Below are 18,407 nucleotides of genomic sequence, written 5' to 3' on the forward strand. Positions count from 1 at the left end.
TCTGAGCATCATATCTATAGCCCCTGCCTCAACTCTTGCTCCACAGAATTATTCAGCTCATCCTAGTATAATACTGGAACCCAAGGGTCCCCTTGAAGCTTGGAAAAGGTAAGTTGAAGACAAAATTAAATTGTTCTTCATAGAGCAAGGGTTCAAGTTAGAGAACCAACTGCCACGAGAGGTGGCAATGGTCTCAATATTGAAGGAGCCTTCCCCAAATTCAGATTCAAGAATGAGAGATGCATAAGTGTGTTTCTAAAGAAAAGTAAAATGTCAGGAGTACAGCTTTTGCCTTTTCATCTCCTACCAAAGAATACAATCATATCCTCCCATTTCACATCTGTATGGTGACTCTAGTTATCCAAATAATAGAATCAATGGACCAGCATTTTGTCTGAGTTGGCATGGAAATTTTTTTGGCCATTGACATATGAGTTGCAATTCCAGTTCTCTGGCCCAACTTCAACCTTAGGATATTATCTCTCCTATACTCTTGTACTCTCTAATTTTACCTTCATATTGGCCTTGATTTCACCTATGTAGAGAAATATTCTTGGAAAGGCAAGGAGCCGTGTCCTCATTTTATAGAAAGAAGTGTTCAAGAGTTGTCCAAGTACATGGCAAGAGCTAGTTTCCAAGGTAGAACTTGGGTTTGGGTGCCCAGCTGTAATTTCATATAGAAAACGGATCTCTTCAAGGTTGCCAGAAAAGGGTTACCTCACTGTAAGTTATATACACCTTATCACTACTATTTTTAGAGTACGCCAAATAAAGAGAAGCTCCACCCCATAGAACCCCAAACTCCAATAGTAGAGCATAGTATGTACTGCCCTAGTCATCTGAATTCTGGGAAGAATTCTTTTTGAATTCTTAGCTGCCCTCCAAGGCAGCAAGTAATTACCACAGTGGACTGATTTCTCTACTTACTTTTCAAACATGAAAAAGTTTGCTTGCCACCTGGAGTTGTTTTTCAGTAATCCAGTCCTCAAGTGAAAATGTTTCCAGGCCTATAACTGGTGGGTACCTTGCACAGTTCGAAACTCCTACCTGCTTGCTGCCATTTAGTTATAACCCTTTTAATTTTGGGAAACCCTAGTGGGATCTGGGAGCTGTCCATAGCTGCAGCCCCTTCAAAGCAATAGGATGGCAAGATTGGCATGCGAGACCAGAGCAGGAGAATATGCTGGTGTTTAAACTCAGTGTTTTGATTGATTGATGTTAGATATGGACTCTGCATTTAAGTTGATCTGTCTGGACAGCTTGTTTCTCAAATCTTTGCCTGTCCTTGGATCACATCTTCCTGTCAGTCCCCTTCAGATCCTATCTCTTTAACATTGCCAATATGTTTTTCTTGGCTCCAGATATGCCTCCTACCTCTGACTCCTGTTGGCTCAATATCTCATGCAAGCTACTGTAAGGACTACCCTCTTTTGGCCAGTCAACTCATTTTATCTTTGATTAGGTTTCACAAACTGTGAGTTTACTTCCCACCCAGACTATGCCTGCTGGTAGCTCTCATGCATTGGTCCCTCTTGGCCAAATCCCCTGGGATGTGGCCAATACTGACCAACGTAGATTTTTCATTGTCAGACAGTATAGTATTTGCTTTCTCTTTAATAGGCTTGAACATGTAGCCTTCTAGAGGCTAATTATTTCCTCATGTGCACTATCTCTGGAGTTCTAGAATCTGCCATCCAGTAGGTAGGGCTGTTTGTAAATAGCTGTCTGAACTCAAAAGACAGGCTCTCACCAAGAGGAGATAATAAAAAATATTGTTTTCTCCCAACAAAAAGTGAAAATGTAAAATATTAAACGAATAGCATAATATAACTAATACTAATGTATCTAATTTCTATCCTTGTTTAATAATTATTAAGAAAAGATGCCATTTAGAACAAGATTAAAAGTGCTATCAACTCCAGGGTACAAACTGGTACCTTACTCATGATAGATTTATAAGTTATTATGTGCCCACTTGTCCAGATCCTATACACAATTCTAGCAGTCTCATAAGATTTTAATTTTTATTTACTTCCAATGTGTTGATAGGTTGAGGGCCCCCAAGTATTTGGGAAGATGGGAATGGAGGAAGTGGTAGAACTGGTAAACAAACCAGCCAATCATGTTTGAGGCTAATAATAATGTCCCTTTCCACAAGGTTTTACACATTGAAAGAAAACAGACCAATTCATCATAAAACCACTTGATCGATTAGTCATAATTCTTAGAATATGGGCCCCTTCCCTTCACATTGCTGTGATGGAAGTCATTTCTTCACTAAAGCTCCTGCCACTTGGCCAAAGCCAGTTGTGAGCAGGCTATGTTTTTCCTTCTCTTTCTCTCTCTCAGAAAATGATGAAGGACAACAACCTTGTACGCCACTTGGACGCCTGTGAGACAATGGGCAACGCAACAGCTATCTGCTCTGACAAGACGGGGACACTTACCACCAACCGGATGACTGTTGTGCAGGCATACATTGGGGATGTCCACTACAAGGAGATTCCAGCACCCAGCGCCATCAACTCCCAAACCCTGGAGCTGCTGGTGAATGCCATCGCCATCAACAGTGCTTATACCACAAAGATTCTGGTAAGTGGCTGCTGACTGTCCGTCATAGCAGTCAATGATGCCCAGTGCATGACAATCACTGGGCACATTTTGAAACATGATCCATCTTAAAACATCTTACCACTGGCCAAGAGATACTAAAAAGATTTTTCGGCATCTAATTAAACCATTCCTTTCATGATAAATTCATCTTTATTATACTTCCATATAAGAATGGGAAACATCAGCTCTGTCTGTGATGGCTGGTGCTTAGGCTCGACAGTTGGGGGGTGAGGAAGGATCAACCATTCAGATGTTTACATCCAGATGTTTGGCATTAAGCAAACAAAATATATGGGTGAAGAGTAGAGTATTCCACATTTTTTCCCAGATGTTTTTCTTATGCTATACCACAAAGAAGGATTTCTAATCAAGTTTCTGGGGCAGATATCCCGTCTCCCTTCCCCTTGACACCCCCATCGCTACTCTGGGTATTGCCACTTCTCAGAATCATATTACAACATAAATCAAGCCAGCACAAAGAGGCAATGAGATTGAATGGGTCACTGAAAATTATATGATCCCTTGTGTTCTTCAGATACTGATGTGGGGAGGAGAGGCAACTGTACTGTGAGGAGAGCCTCCCCACACCCCTGGGGCTGAGGGTTGGGAAGAAAATCAGAAAGTAGGTCAGCAATAGTATGCACAGAATGCTAATGAGGGAAGGACCCAAGGTGCAATGCAGGGGACAAGAAGATGGTGCCTTTTATAAAATCAGAATTGAAAAAGAAAAAGTGATTTTTAGAAGTAAAAAAAAAAGGATTTCTACTAACTGCTGAAGCAGATCATTACCCTCTGTGGTTTTGTCCTAAAGATGTGGTAGGCTAGGAACTTCCTGAGGAAGTTTTGGGGCCATTTCTGGGGAGTCAGAATTAGGGAGATGATGGAATAGGATGGCCTAGAAGTGAGAGGACCTGAGGTCAAGCCCCAGCTCTGTGTCTAACTTGCTGAGTGATGCAGTGTGACTTACTTTATCTGTCATGTCCTCAGTTTCTTTATCTGTTCAATAAGTGTGTTGGACCAGATGGTCTGCCATGTGCCTCTTAGCTCTAATGCCAAGGTCCAGGTTACTAAAACAATCATAGTAGGAGCCTAAATATCTTTGTATAGCTAAGTCCAAAACAGTCTTTGCCGGCTAGAGCCACTGACCCTGGAGGTAGTGCTATAGGACTGGACTTAAAATCCTGACTTTACCACTTACTAGCTTTAGGAATGTCATTGAACCTCTCAGATTGCTGTACATCATTGGCACCAAACTCAAAGAGAAATGGATGCTGGATGGCATATGGATTTAGAAAACCACAAATTAACATTTTCTGTGTTGTATTATATTTTAATTTATTTTGTTTAAAATTTCCCAAATGCATTTGAATTTGGTTCTTGGCCACTCCTAAGGAATTCTGCTGGCTGGCTATGGGCCTGCAAGTTTGACACCTCTGACCTAGATGATCTCTAGGGCCTCTTCCAGCTTTAAAACTGTGACTATTTTGGAAACATAAATAGCAAAATGAGAATCCCTTTGTAAGATCTTGAATGATTAATATTGCATTCAATTCACACAAAATGGTGTGGAGAATTAGAGTGATTTTTTTAAAGGATCTTAATGCCTGATAATAGTAATAATAATAATACTAACAATAATACTAACATTTATATAATTCTTTGAGGTTTGCAAAGCACTTTACATGTTATCTCATTTTGATCTTCCCATCAACGCTGTGAGATAGGTGCTATTATTATTCCTATTTTACAGGTGAGGAGAGTCTGAGAGAGGCTAAGTGACTTGTCACACATCTAAGAAGTTTCTGAGGCAGAATTGGAATTCAAATCCAGCTCTCTATGCATTGTGCTACCTAGCTTTTTAATGCAATTAAATAATACTGGGCTAGAAATCAAGAGATCTGAATTTGGGTCTTACTTCTACCAGTTAGATTATGTGATCTTGGGAAAGTCATTTTTCTTCTTGAGATCTCTGCTCTCTCATCTGTAAAATGAGAGGGATGAATTCCATGGTTACTAAGGTTACTTAGAACTCAGAGAATGGCAGAGCAGGAAAGAACCTTACAGAGCATCTATGTCCTGTCTATCTCTAAGAATCTATGATTTATGACTTATTTAAATTGCTATAATAAAGACAGAGGGAGGGTAAGAGCAAGAATGAGAGAATGAAGAAGGAGAGAAGAAAGGAAGAAAGGAAAGAAGGAAAGGAAAGAGAAAAAGAAAGAAAAAAATCTTCATCATTTTGTGGCCAATGCCACTACAGGTGAATATTTCTAAACTTACCCCAACTTGTCCTCAGACATCAGAGCTGGTGCCCATTGGCAAGCCCATATCCAGTGTCTTTTTAGCTTGTTAGAGCCTGACATGCTTTTATAGCCTTTGAGAATGCAAGGTCCCTCCTTACTATGGCGTGATGAGGTTAACCTACAGATGATCAGATCTGCATCAGCGGAGGGAGGGAGTCCCTGCACCAATGTGTTGTGGTGGAACTTTTGTCATTATTGCAGTATGATTTGGTTATTTGACCATTTGACCAATAGAGGGTTTTTTTTTTCCCTATACTACATAATGCAGGTATTTGCCTTACTTCTCTTGCTCTGAGGTTGTCTGTGCAACCAGCAGCATGGCTTGTTGCTTAGAGGAACAAGGCTGTTTAAAGGAAAGGTTAGAGCCATCTGGCCAGTGTTTTGTTCGCATTTGGTTACTGAAATCATCAATCCAAACTGAATTTTCTTGACAGTAATGTTGAAGTGGGCAAAAAAAAAATACCTAGGCTATTACTCACAGAAGGAACTTTCAAGATCAGCACTAGAGTATAATACTCTGATTTGCTTGTTTTTCTTTTTAAAATAATAGGATTATAAATACAGGGCTGGGAGGAACTTTAGAAACATTCTAATCCAAATCCCTCATTTTATAGAGGAGGGATATAGAGGAGAATAAGACCTGGTGAAAGAGTAAGTGAATTATCCAAGGTAACATAGCCAATGTATCAAAAGATGGATTCGACCCAGGTTTTCTGACTCCAGAGCCAATAACTCTTTTCACTGTACTATGTTGTCTCCTGCAATGTTTTATTGATGCTTTAATTATTTTTACATTGCTGTCATATCCTAATAATCTACTTAGTCCTCAATAGAATTGTCCCTTTTCACAAAGTAAATAGTTAAACAGAAAAGATGAACTCCTTAGCCATGCCTAATACCATACTTGGCATTCTGAATTTGTGTATAGTCACTCTATTGCCCCCCCGTCTGGAAAAAGCAAATAGGTTTCATTATCAGTGCTCTGGTATCAAGACTGGTTTTCCACTGAACTGAGTTCTGATGTCTACATATTGCTTTCTGTATTTTATTTTGATTATTTTGAATCTTGTTCTCTTAGTTTGTTTTATTCACCTTGCATCAGTTCATCTGTCTTTTCAAGTTTCCCTGAATTCCTTATATGATACTTTATTACATTCTATTCATATATTGCAGTGTCTTCAGCCATTCCCTAATAAGAGGGTGTCTGCCCATATTGTTTCAAATTTTGTACCACCCTAGTTAATGATGCTATAAATATTTTGGTATGCATGGGACCTTTCCCTCTCTTCTTAACTCCCTGCTGACATGTGCCTGGAAAAAACGGAAAGATAACGAGTTTAATTTTGAACTTACCTTTGGAGATACTAACAGGCCATTTGGATGGAGATGTCCAGAAGACATGTAGAGATGCTGAAGTGGATCTCAGGGGTAAGATGAAGGCTGGATAGGTAGATTTGAGCCCCATCTACATGAAGATATATTTGAACTGATGGGAGCTGGGAGAGAAGAGAAGAGGATCCAGGATGGAACTGACTTAGAGTCAGAAAGACCTGAGTTTAAATCCTGCCTCAGACACTTACCAGGCACATGACTCTGGTCAAGTTGCTTTTAATCTTTTTCAACCCCTCAGCTTCTTCATTTGTAAAATGGAGTTATTAATGGTACCTACCTTACCTGGCTGTTATGAGAATTTAATGAGATAGAGCATGTAAATCATGTTGCAAACCTTAAAGGGCAATATATTAACTGCTATTGCAGTTAATAATAATAATAATTATTATTATCATTATTCAGAAAGATAGTTTATGAAATCCTTCAAAGAGCCATAGCCACAGAACAGGGCATGAAATAAGCTACATAAATGCATCAGGCTCTGTGATAGAATCTTGAGTAAGAGTGGTGAAAAGGGCAGAGGAAGTGGGTTTCAAATCCTAAATCTGATACTTGCTACCCGTGTGACCTGTGATTCAGACATAGAATTATCAGGACTCTTCTTTAAGTTAGTGTTTGAACTAGATATGAGGGTGTACATCAGTAATCCCTACCGCTGGGGAGGTGGAGGTGTTGGATCTCTGGAGCTCAGGAGTTTTGAGCTATAGTGGGCTAAGCTGATCAAATATGTGCACTATGCCCAGAACAACCAGGGTGAGCCTCTGGGAATGGGGACCAGCACATTGCCTAAGGCAGGACAAACCAGCCTATGTTGAAAATGGAGCAGGTCCAAGCTCCCATGCTCATCAGGGTGAGACCATGTCTGTGCGTAACTCCTTCCAGCCTGAACGTGATAGGAATTCCCAGTCTTCTTAAAAAGAAAAAGGAGTGAGTGTACATGCGAATTTAGAGACACTGAGTATCCTACTTGAATTACCCTGCCATTCTAAACAGTTCTAAGCACTCTTTTCCAAGGGTGGGCATGGCCTGCTTTGACCATTCCTAGAGTTTAGCCAGTGTCTCTTCTACCTAAGAGTTGTTCTGATGCCCTTTAGGAAACCTTTTGGCTCCAGAGTCAGAGAACCTGGGTTCAAAGCCTGACAAGTTACCCAACCTACCTGGACCTCAGTTTCCTTATCTATAAAAATGAAAGGATAACCTTCAGAAAACCTCAGCTATCTAATCCCACTTCTGATACTGACTACCTGGGCAAGTCACTCATCCTCCCTGGCTTTCAGTTTCCAAACCCATGAAATAATGGAGTTAAACTAGACGAGTTTTGTGGTTCCTTTAGGTTCTAGATATATGATCCTGTTTCATTATACAACTCTCTCAACCTAGGTGTCAACAGAGGTTTTAGCTGCTGAATAACAGGGAGCTGAAGACTACCATTTCCATCATGAAAATCTAGAACTCATACCTTCAACAGACCTAATTGCTCCTTGTTTTGAAAGTCTCGCTTTGGTAGGTTGTCAGGCATTGCTGTGGTTGGCCAGCATATGTCTTAGGAATGGGAAAACATTCATTAGCTACATATTTTGGGTTCAGCCACCACCACATAGGGAACTAGCATGTTCTTGTAGTAGTGTTCGTTCAAGCACTTGTCACACTGGGACCATGAACAACTTTGTCATCAGCCTTATTTGGCAAAGAGATTCATGGTTGTGATATATTCTTCTTCACAGAGGATGAGTTTCAAGGTCCTTTACAAGTGGCTTATAGATTTTAGAGTTGTAAGATACCTTAGCAATTATCTGTTTTACAGAGGACGTAACTGAGGCAAAGAGCTGAAGTGTCACGTGTAGGAACAGTAATGAATCTTACAGTTGTGAATCCTTTGCTTTTTCCACCATTTAAGATGAACCCCACTATTAAATAAATGACTAGATCAAGGGCAGCTAGGTGGCGCAGTGCATAAAGTACCGGCCCTGTATTCAGGAGGACCTGAGTTCAAATCTGACCTCAAACACATAACACTCACTAGCTGTGTGACCCTGGGCAAGTCACTTAACCCCACTGTCTAAACCAAAAAAAAAACCAAACCAATAAATGACTAGATCAAAAGAGAGGCCTAGTGTTATTTCATGAAAGCTACAACATCTGAGGGACAGCTAATGGATAGAGTACCAAACCTGAGTTCAAATCTAGCTTCAGACATTTATTAGCTGTGTGACCCTGGGCAATTCACTTAACCCTCACATGTTTGAACCAGATATGAGGGTGCACATCAGTAATTCCTACTGCTGGGGAGGTGGAGGCCTTGGATCTCTGGAGCTCAGGAGTTTTGAGCTATAATGGGCTAAGCTGATCAAGTATTCTCAGTTTCCTCAAATAGGGTCATGAAGAGTTGGACACAAGTGAAATGAATGAACAAAGTAACACCTGAACCATCAGGACATTTTTACTTCAATACCAACATGCAAATGGATAAAAATAAGTTCTCTAAATTGAGGCTGTAATTCTTAACCATTTCCGCCCTGCGTTTTGAGCCCTAACTTTGTTCTTCATCTTCACTGTCACTTCTAATCCCTCTGCTCCTCAGTTTTTCCCAGGCTGTGACCCCCACACTGGCCACACTCTCCTTCCTTCAGTATCTTGATCCCCTGGTCAGTCAGTTCAACTTTATACTCTTCTTTACATTGGAGTTCCTTGCCCCCTTATCCTATTGCAGATCATGCCTTGCCAAACATCGACTGTGGATTACTCTCTTCATCTGCTGATTTTACTCTTAGTCACATGCTGCCCATTAGAGGTGGAGAAAATCATGAAACTAGGCTGACTGGCTGACTGGCTGACCAAACTTTGGTTACATCAGTGCAACTGGGTCCTTACTTCCCCAAGGCAACATTTTTACACCTTACTGATCAATTTGCTGTCGCACTCACTGAAGAGGCCACTCTAAATCCTTTCATCTCTCCTCAAACCTCCTAAGCACATCTCCCCCTCCTCAGCTGAGGACTTTACTCATATTTATTTAAAAATGGCCACTTGCTGAGAGCGCCTCTTCTCACCTGCTCATTTCATGTCATTCAGATGACTTCCTCAATTATGACTTTCTCCTATGTCTCATAAGAAGAGATGATCCTTCTTGTTGAGGTGAGCCCCTTGACATGCACAGGTTATCCCCTTCCATGAAATCTTTTCCACCAAATTTCCTCTTTCTTTCATTCCCTACTCTCCCACTAATCTTCAATCTCTCCTCTGTCTACTTACTGACAGCTTCCTTGCTACCTACAGATATTCCTTCCCCATCCATCTCTATCTGGTACCTATCAAGTTACATTGCTCCTCTCCTTCATAGCTAAACTTTTTGAGAAAGCTATCTACACTCAATGCTTCTACTTCCTTTCCTCTCATTTAATTCTAAATGCTGAGTAATATGGCTTTGGACCTCACCATTCAGCAGAGCTGTTATACCAAAGTTACCAATGATCTCTTAATTGCCAGATATAATTTGCCTTTTCTCCTTCCTTATCCTTCTTGACCCCTCTTCAGTATTTGACACTGTCAATCCAACTCTTCTTCTGGATAGGCTGTCCTTTCTAGGTTTTCACAACACCTCTCTCTCCTGGTTTGCCTCTCACCTGTCTGATTGATCCTTCCCAGTCTTCCTCTACAAATCATGCTCATTAACTGTAAGTATCCCAAAGGATCTGTCCTTGGTGCTTCTCCCGTTTCCCTCTATACTTTCTCATGTGGTGAACTCATCAGTTCTTATGGATAAATTCAATTATCATCTCTATGCAGATAATTCCTAGATCTGAATAGCCAGTTCCAGTCTTCTGAGTTTTAGTCTTATCTTACCAGTTACCACTTGGCCTCTTGACCTAGATGTCCTGTAGATACCTGAAACTCAGTAGGTCTAAAACAGAACTTATCTCCCCCTTCCAATTAACCTATTGTTATCCAGGGCATCACTCAATCACCCAGGTTCTCAATCTTGGTGTCATCTTAGACTTCTCACTCATACACAACCTAAATAGCCAATCTGTTGTCAAGTCTTGCCATTTCTACTTTCATAACATGTCTTGAATATGTTCTTTTTTTTCCACTCACACAAACACCACCCTGGTGCAGGCCCATAACACCCCATGTTTAGACTATGAAAACAGCCTTCTGACTGGTCTCTCTGTTCAGGCCATTCTCCACTCAGCTGCTAACATGGTCTTTCTAAAATGCAGGTCCTGCTATGTCATGACCACAACCCCACGTAAACTCCAGTAGCTCCCTAATCCTCCAGACTCAAATATAAAATCCTCTTTGTCTTTCAAAGCCCTTCATGACTTGGTCCCTTCTTACTTTTCCAGCCTTATCACCCAGAATTCCCTTCCACATGCTCTAAGATCCACAAACAATGGCTTTCTATTATTCTCCACACATGATACTCTATCTTTCAGTTCTGTGCCTTAACGCTGGCTTTCCCCTATGCCTGAATTTTCTCCCACACAGCTCTGCCACAGGGCCATGTTTTTGCCTTTCTTTATATCTTCTGTGTTGGACACAGTGCCTGGAACATAGCCCTTAATAAACACTTGCTGACTGGTTGGCTGTTGAATGACTTAACAATATCTCTTAAGATATAGATATACAAGTACAGCTCCTAATTTGCCTGTTTGATGAGAGGATGGGAGGGGGAGAGAGGGAGAAGGAGAAGGAGAGGGAGAGAGAGAACACAGACAGGCCTGGAGCAATAATCATGTTGGCAATGCCACTCTGCCTCTTATGTGACTTCATCTGCTTTCCCATTTAAAGGACTTCCCCAATAGTCATCACCATTGAGATTCACTACAACCAAGTGACCTTGACAGAACAACTAATCATGGGGCAGCTAGGTGGTACAGTGGATAAAGCACTGGCCCTGAAGTCAGGAAGACCTGAGTTCAAATCTGACCTCAGACCAAACACTTGGCACTTACTAGCTGTGTGTGACCCTGGGAAAGTCACTTAACCCCAATTGCCTAAAAATTAAAAAAAAAAATTTAAAAATAGAACAGCTAATTGTTATTTCTGTTTCACAGGTGAAGAAACTGAAGGCCCAGAGAAATTAAACACCTTATTTATAGTCGTATAGTAAATGACAGAGCCAAGACTAAAATCATAAGGTTGAGAACTGGAAGGTACTTTTGAAATTATCTAATCATAGGACCTTTGGATCAGAGATTTAGAACTGGAAGCAAGCTTAGAGAACAACCAGCACAACCTCATTTTATGGATGAGGAAACTAAGGGTGGTTACATGACTTGCCTTTGGTCACAAAGGTAGTAAGATGATTTGATTTTTACTGCAGGTAACAGGATAAATAAAGTGACATTCTAGATGAGTGAATGAGAGGAAGGCTTAATTAAATGCTTTGTAGATGTAGGAGGATTTTTTGTTCTCCCCCACCCCTTATCTCTAGTCCAGTTGAGTAGAGGCAGGGAAGATGAATATCTCTGGTACCACAGGAAACATCAATGAAGCATCAGGGAGAGAGAAGGCTCTCTGGTGGTCACTAACCAGTCCCTCATAGTTTTCAAGCTATTAATTCTTGCAGATGGTTTACATTTTAATTAGGATTTTGTCTTTCCTGAAAAGAAAACATAAACAAAAACAAAACAGTTATGTATTTAATCTAAAATAAGTCAACCTTCACTCTGATCTCCTCTACTCTTAGAATCCTGATTTTGTTCTATTTTCTAAACGGGCTCCAGTCTTGTTGGAATTCTTGGGAACTCAATCCCAGATTGTTGTGATTGTCACCACTAACGTCAACACCCACACCAATAATAACCATGAGGATAATGATGATGATAACAATAACTCATTCTAAAACACTTTACATTTTTTAAAGTTCCTTTCTCATAAGAAACCTGTGAGGTAAGTAGTACAGGGGCAGCTAGGTGGCTGAACAGATAGAGCATCAGGCCTTGATTCAGGAAGACTCTTCTTCATGAGTTCAAGTCTGTCCTCAGACTCTTATTAGTTGTGTGACCCTGGACAAGTCACTTGCCCCTGTTTCACTCAGTTTCCTCATCTATAAAATGATCTGGAGGAGGAAATGGCAAACCACTCCAGTATCTTTGCCAAGAAAACCCCAAATAGGGTCATAAAGAGTTGGACATGACTGAAAAATGGCAACAACAACAACAAAGTAGTAAGACATTAATTATTAACCCTATTTCACAGACGAGACAACTAAGGTTCTAAAACAGTTATAGAATCACAGGATCATAGATCGAGAGTTGGAAGACCTCAGGGGTATTGTCTAGTCTTACTTTCTCATTTTATATATGAGGAAACTGAGACCCAAAGAGGTTAAATGACATACCCAAGGTCTCACAATTAAGAACTAGTAGAGCCTGAAATCAAACCCAAGGCTTCTGACAATTTTGACCAATTTCCTAACAGTTATTGCTATTCAAAAAAGTAGAATGGACTACCTTAAAGGAGCTGATAGGTTCCTTTTCTTTTACAAAAATAAATTCCTGGGTAGAGTTTGTTTTTTCACCCACTAAATTTCCTAATGTGTCCTCACTCCCTCACTCTTTTTGATTCTCACCCTTTCAACAATGAATTTTTTTTTTTTAGAAAATTCAACAAAATTAACCAACACTTTCAGAAAGTCTGACATTTTCTATAGTGTTCCAAACTCCTGCTTCTGCAAAGACAGGAAAGAAATGCCTTTTCATATCTCTTCTTTGGGGCCAAACTTTGTCATCATAGTTTCTACAGCATCCAATTTCAATCTTTTTGTTGTCATTGTTATTTTCATTTATTTGGCTATAATCATTATGTATATTCTTTTCCTTGCTATGTTTACATTGATACGCATCAGCTCATGAAAGTCATTACATATTGTTTTGGATTTATCGTATTCATTATTTCTTACAATATAGTAAATATCCTATTGCAGTCATGCAACTTGTTTAGTTATTCACCAGTCAATGGACATCAACTTTGCTTCTATTTCTTTACTATTACCAAAAGTGCTGCTATCAATATTTCAGTGTATATGAAGCCTTTCTTTTTATAATTGACCTCCTTAGCTTTATGCCCAGTTGTGGAATCCCTGGGTAAAAGGGTATGAACATTTTAGTCACTTTCTTTGGTTAATTACAGATTGTTTTCTAATACTAATTCAGAACTCCACCAATAGTGCATCAGTGTGCCTATCTTTCCACAATCCCTCCAGCCTTGACTATTTCCATCATTTGTCATCTTTCCCCATTTGTCGGGAATGAGGTAAAACTCACAACTGTTTTGATTTTCATTTATCTTTTGTTAATTATCCAGAACATTCATATGATTATTAATAGTTTCCAATTCTTCTTTTGAGAACTATTTTGTGTGTGTCCTTTGACTCTATTAGGGAAAGTGGATTTCTAACATATTTCTATTAGCTGTGTATATATCTTGGCTATTAGACTCTTATCAGATATTACATTAAGAAAAGTTTCCCCAGTTGACCTTCCCTTTCTGATCTCAAAATGGTTATAGGATTTGAATATTAAAGACCATATCATTAAAAAAAGTAATCAGATCAAGTACCTTTCAGAGCAATGGCTAGGCAGTAAATTCTTAATAAAGCAAAGGATAAAGGAGAATACAAAAGATAAAATGGGTAATTTTGTTACATGAAATTGAGAAGATTTTGGCAAAGAATATAGCCTCCATTTCATTGGATAGAATGTGATAACATTTGTAAAACACTTTGCAAACCTTCATGTGCTATATAAACACTAGCTATTGCTATTACTATATCACTGATGGAAGTCTTCAAGTTAAGGCTGACTGACTGTTGGTTCCTTTGCTTAGGGAATTCATTTTTAAGTGAGCAGTTGGACTTAATGGCCAGTGAGGTCCCATTTACCTCTGAAAATTCTGGAATTCTAATTCTTATTTCAGTGATGTAACTACATGTGATGCTGCCATCTGATTTTTTGGTTTTGGTTTTGGTCTTTTTAGGCAATTGGGGTTAAGTGACTTGCCCAGGGTCACACAACTAGTTAGTGTCAGGTGTTTGGTCTGAGGCTGGATTTGAACTCAGGTCCTCCTGACTTCAGGGCCGGTGCTCTATCCACTGCGCCACCTAGCTGCCCCTGCCATCTGATTTTTTAACTCTCCTTTCATTGAGAGTTGAATGACCTACCAGTGACTTATTTTATTCCAATATAGAACTATACAATGGAGAGTGACTTGGGTCTGGCCAAACCCACAAAGTGGGGCTTTATTCTTACCTCTTGTGGTAGTATCTAACAGAGAAGAAAAGCTATATGCCTATGGCTCAGAGACCTGTGGCTCTTCCTATCCATATCCCATGCCTGACATTCCCAATCTCTACCAACAGACACTCAGGCAATATTCAGAATGGTAAAAGCAGAACCCATATAGGACTATATCATGCCATGTGATTTTTTTAGGAAACAGTTCTCAATGTGGTGATAGAGGCAGAAGTATCATTGTGGCTTCATTTTATAGAAGTGTGAAGAAGAAACATCCTAAATTTAGTCAACTTTTCTATTAAGTATAACATTACATTGAAGATTGAAGTCTTTTATCATAACAAAAAACCAGCAGCAGACAAGTGGCTTTTTTGCTTTTTGTGGAGGGAACCTATACTACCAAATTAGATCTAGGTATTTCCTTAATAAGTCCACACTCATCAAAGGAAGTGAATATGTCAATCCGTTAGCCTATCAATCAATTAATATTTGTTAATCAGATACCACACATGGGGAAATATACTAAGAAATGTGGTATAATGGAGAGAACACTGAACTTGGTGCCAGGAGATCTGGGTTCATATCTTGGTTCCAACATTTACCAATTGATAGCCATGTGCCTGTCACTTCAAGTCTCTGACTGTTTCTTCACCTGCAAAATGGAGACAATAACAATAACAATAACAACAACAAAATTATTTGTGAGGTAAGTGCTTGCTCAACCTTAAGGTACTATAAAAATAGGAGTCACCATTATTGGCAGTAATCACAACTAAATGTTTAATATGCTGGACTAGAAATCTAATGTGTTTTGGTGCAAGATTAGACATCCTTCTGACTCAGTGGTGCTTCTGTCAATGAATTTTTTTTTTTAAATTGCAGTCTCAAAAGCTTTGGAAGCTTTTGAGAGTCTATGTAGAGTAGTGGAAAGAACAGTAGCCTGGAGGACAGAAGGCCTGGCTCTAAAGCTAGCAGTGCAACTGTGGGCAAGTCACCCTCTCTTGGCCTCAGTTTCTACATTTGTTAAAATGGGTGTGATGGTGACACTATCTCTCAAGGGCAGTTTCTTTCTTAACCCTTTTTTGTGTGTGATGGACTCCTGTGGCAGTCTGGTGAAGCCTATGGATCCCTTCTCAGAATAATATTTTTGTTTATTTATTTTTTATCTTTATTTCATCTATTTATTTACTTATTTATTTTTGGCTAGGCAATGGGGTTAAGTGACTTGCCCAGGGTCACACAGCTAGTAAGTGTTATGCATTTGAGGTGGGATTTGAACTCAGGTCCTCCTGAATTCAGGGCTGGTGCTCTATCCACTGTGCCACCTAGCTGCCCCTTAGAATAATATTTTTAAATAATCAAAGGGAATGATAAATTTTGGTTAGAGGTTGGTAAAAATAAAGTATTTTTTTCTCATCTAAATTCATGGATCCCCAGAAATCTATCTAGAAAAGGGCACCATGGACCCAAGGTTTGTGGGTGAAGTACTTTGTATTCTTTAAACTATTATATGAGGGGGCCCCTTGCTACCACAATGGGAAGAGAAGCCTGGCATTAATGGACTGAGAATTGGGAGCCCTGGTTTACCACAGGTAGCTATGTGAACTTGTGTAGTTAATTATTCGCTTCTCTGTGACTCAATTTACTCTTCTGCAAAATGAAGGGGTTAGATGAGGGGTTGGTTGGAGGCTCTGGGAGGTACCATGCAAAGAGTGGTGAACTTGGTGTCTCAGGGCCAGTGTTTGAATTGCAGCTCTGCCACCTGTGTGACCTCTGACAAATCATTAATCCTCTCTGGTTCTGAGTTGCTTCACTTAGAAAATAAGAGTGTTGGATGATATGATCCCAAAGGTCTCTTCTAGCTCTGGTTTGAGTATCTAGTGATCCTTTTATATTCTCTGGTATAGTGGATATAGACAAAATGTCAGCTCTGGTCCCTGCCTTCAAGTCAGCTAGGGAGAAGTCAAAATAAAAATAAGAGAATAGGGAAGTGAAGGAAATAAGCATTTACAAAGTGCCTACTATGTGTGAGGAACTGTGCTAAACATTCTAATAGGAAGAGGAGAAGGAGGAGAAGGATCTAACATTTATATTGTGCTTACTATGTGCCAAGAACTGTGCTAAGCATTGTAGTAGTAGTAGTAGTACTAGTGGTAGTAGGAGTAGTAGCAGTAGTAGCAGTAGCAGTAGCAGCAGTACCAATAGAAGTAGTGTAGTAGTAGTAGTAGTAGTAGTAATAGTAGTAATAGTAGTAGTGTTAGTAGTAGTAGTAGCAGCAGCAGCAGCTGACACTTAAATATGCTTATTATGAACTAGGAACTATGCTAAGTGCTTTATGATTATTATCTCATTTGATTCTCACAACAACCCTGAGAGATAGGTGCTTTTATCACCCCCATTTTGCAGTTAAGAAAACTGAGACAGAGGTGAAATGACTTGGCCAGGATCACATAGCTAGTAAGTGTCTGAAGTCAGATTTGAACTGAGGTCTTCCCTCAGGCCCAGTGCTCCATCCACTGTGCCAGAATCCAAGAGATGCCAACCAGGCACCACAGACTGTAAGATGAGGGCTCCCAGATGGTAACTACCATAGGAATTCTGCAGTGGGAGAGATTCTTGTGGACCTGGAGTAGCCAGGAAAGGCATCAGGGGAAGTGGCACTTGGGCATGGGCAGGAAGGACTCACATAGGGCAGAGATGGACGTAGTCATGGTGGCAAGTGATACTAGTATTTCTTTGAATCAAATAGAATGTTTCAAGGCAGTTCAACTGTACCTTTCTTGTGACCCAACCTTGACTATCCCCATTGTGGCAACCATTCATTCCTGGGCTAATGGAGAATTACAGTGAATAACTTATTAGTCAATGGGAAGACTGGTGTGTCAAAATTAGGGTGACTGCAGAGACTCACATTTTATTCTAAAGGTGATAATATTACAGTAGAATATATTTATATAGTGCTTTACAGTAACCAAGTGAGATAGGTAGCAAGAGTATTATTATTCCCATTTGATGGATGAGGATATTGAGGATCAAGGAAGAGACCTGCCAGAGTCATAGTAGAATCTTGCTTCTGTTACTTACCACCTTTATGACCTTGAACAAGTCACTTCATCTCTCTGGACCTCAGTTTCTTGAGCTATAAAATAAGAGAATTGGACCAGATTACCTCTGAGTCTATTACATTTCTAAGTGTTGTCTCTAAAGGTTTAAAGACATACCAGGTCATTTGACTCAAAGTCCAATGCATTTTTCCTAAGCCAAGAATGGTTCCCAAAATGGACCAGGGCTTGATTTAGGACATAGAGTGATCTGATAAGAGCAAAATATGCAGGTGTCCACTTCCAGAAACACCAGCTCATCACCTTCCATTCACACCAGACTCCTTTTCCAGGATAAACTTAAAATAATAACTTCCTGAAAAGTTAGATTCTTCCATTTCTTCCCTCATTTCATTGTCTGGGTTGGTGACATCATGTGCCTCAAGATAGGGCTGGGCAAGGGGAGGTGAGGAGCAGGTGGATGCAGGGGTGACAACACCCAGCACAGTGCCTGACACATAGTAGGTGCTGCTGCTTGTTTTCTTGAATTGCTTGTTTGTTGACAAGTCCCTGAAATTTGATGATTCTAAAAATGAGGTGTGGAACATGATTAGTACCTCCACATAAAGCACATTATAAATGGTAACTGTTGTTGTAATTGCTATGAAACTGAGGAGATGACATAATATGGTGGGAAATCATGAATTGGAACCAGAAGATTTGGGTTTAAGTTGTGGCACTGCCATCTCCAAGTCATGTTACATCAGGCAAGTCACTTTGCCTTGATTCACCTCAGTGTCCTCAGCAGTAAAAGGTAG

At 39.9% G+C, this 18,407-nt stretch overlaps 1 protein-coding gene across 12 annotated transcripts in view; it reads left to right on the forward strand.

The window, feature by feature from the left end:
- Nucleotides 1-18,407, forward strand: part of ATP2B2 (ATPase plasma membrane Ca2+ transporting 2) — a 404,797-nt gene that overhangs the window by 319,087 nt on the left and 67,303 nt on the right. For all 12 annotated transcript variants that reach the window (XM_020981028.2, XM_078152198.1, XM_078152196.1 and 9 more), the window contains one exon: nt 2,350-2,592. In XM_020981028.2, the coding sequence (XP_020836687.1) occupies nt 2,350-2,592 (243 nt within the window). The remainder of the gene's footprint in view (nt 1-2,349; nt 2,593-18,407) is intronic.

The sequence above is a fragment of the Phascolarctos cinereus genome, unplaced genomic scaffold (genome assembly GCF_003287225.1).
Source record: "Phascolarctos cinereus isolate Bilbo 61053 unplaced genomic scaffold, phaCin_HiC Scaffold_4;HRSCAF=312, whole genome shotgun sequence".
Lineage (NCBI taxonomy): Eukaryota > Metazoa > Chordata > Mammalia > Diprotodontia > Phascolarctidae > Phascolarctos > Phascolarctos cinereus.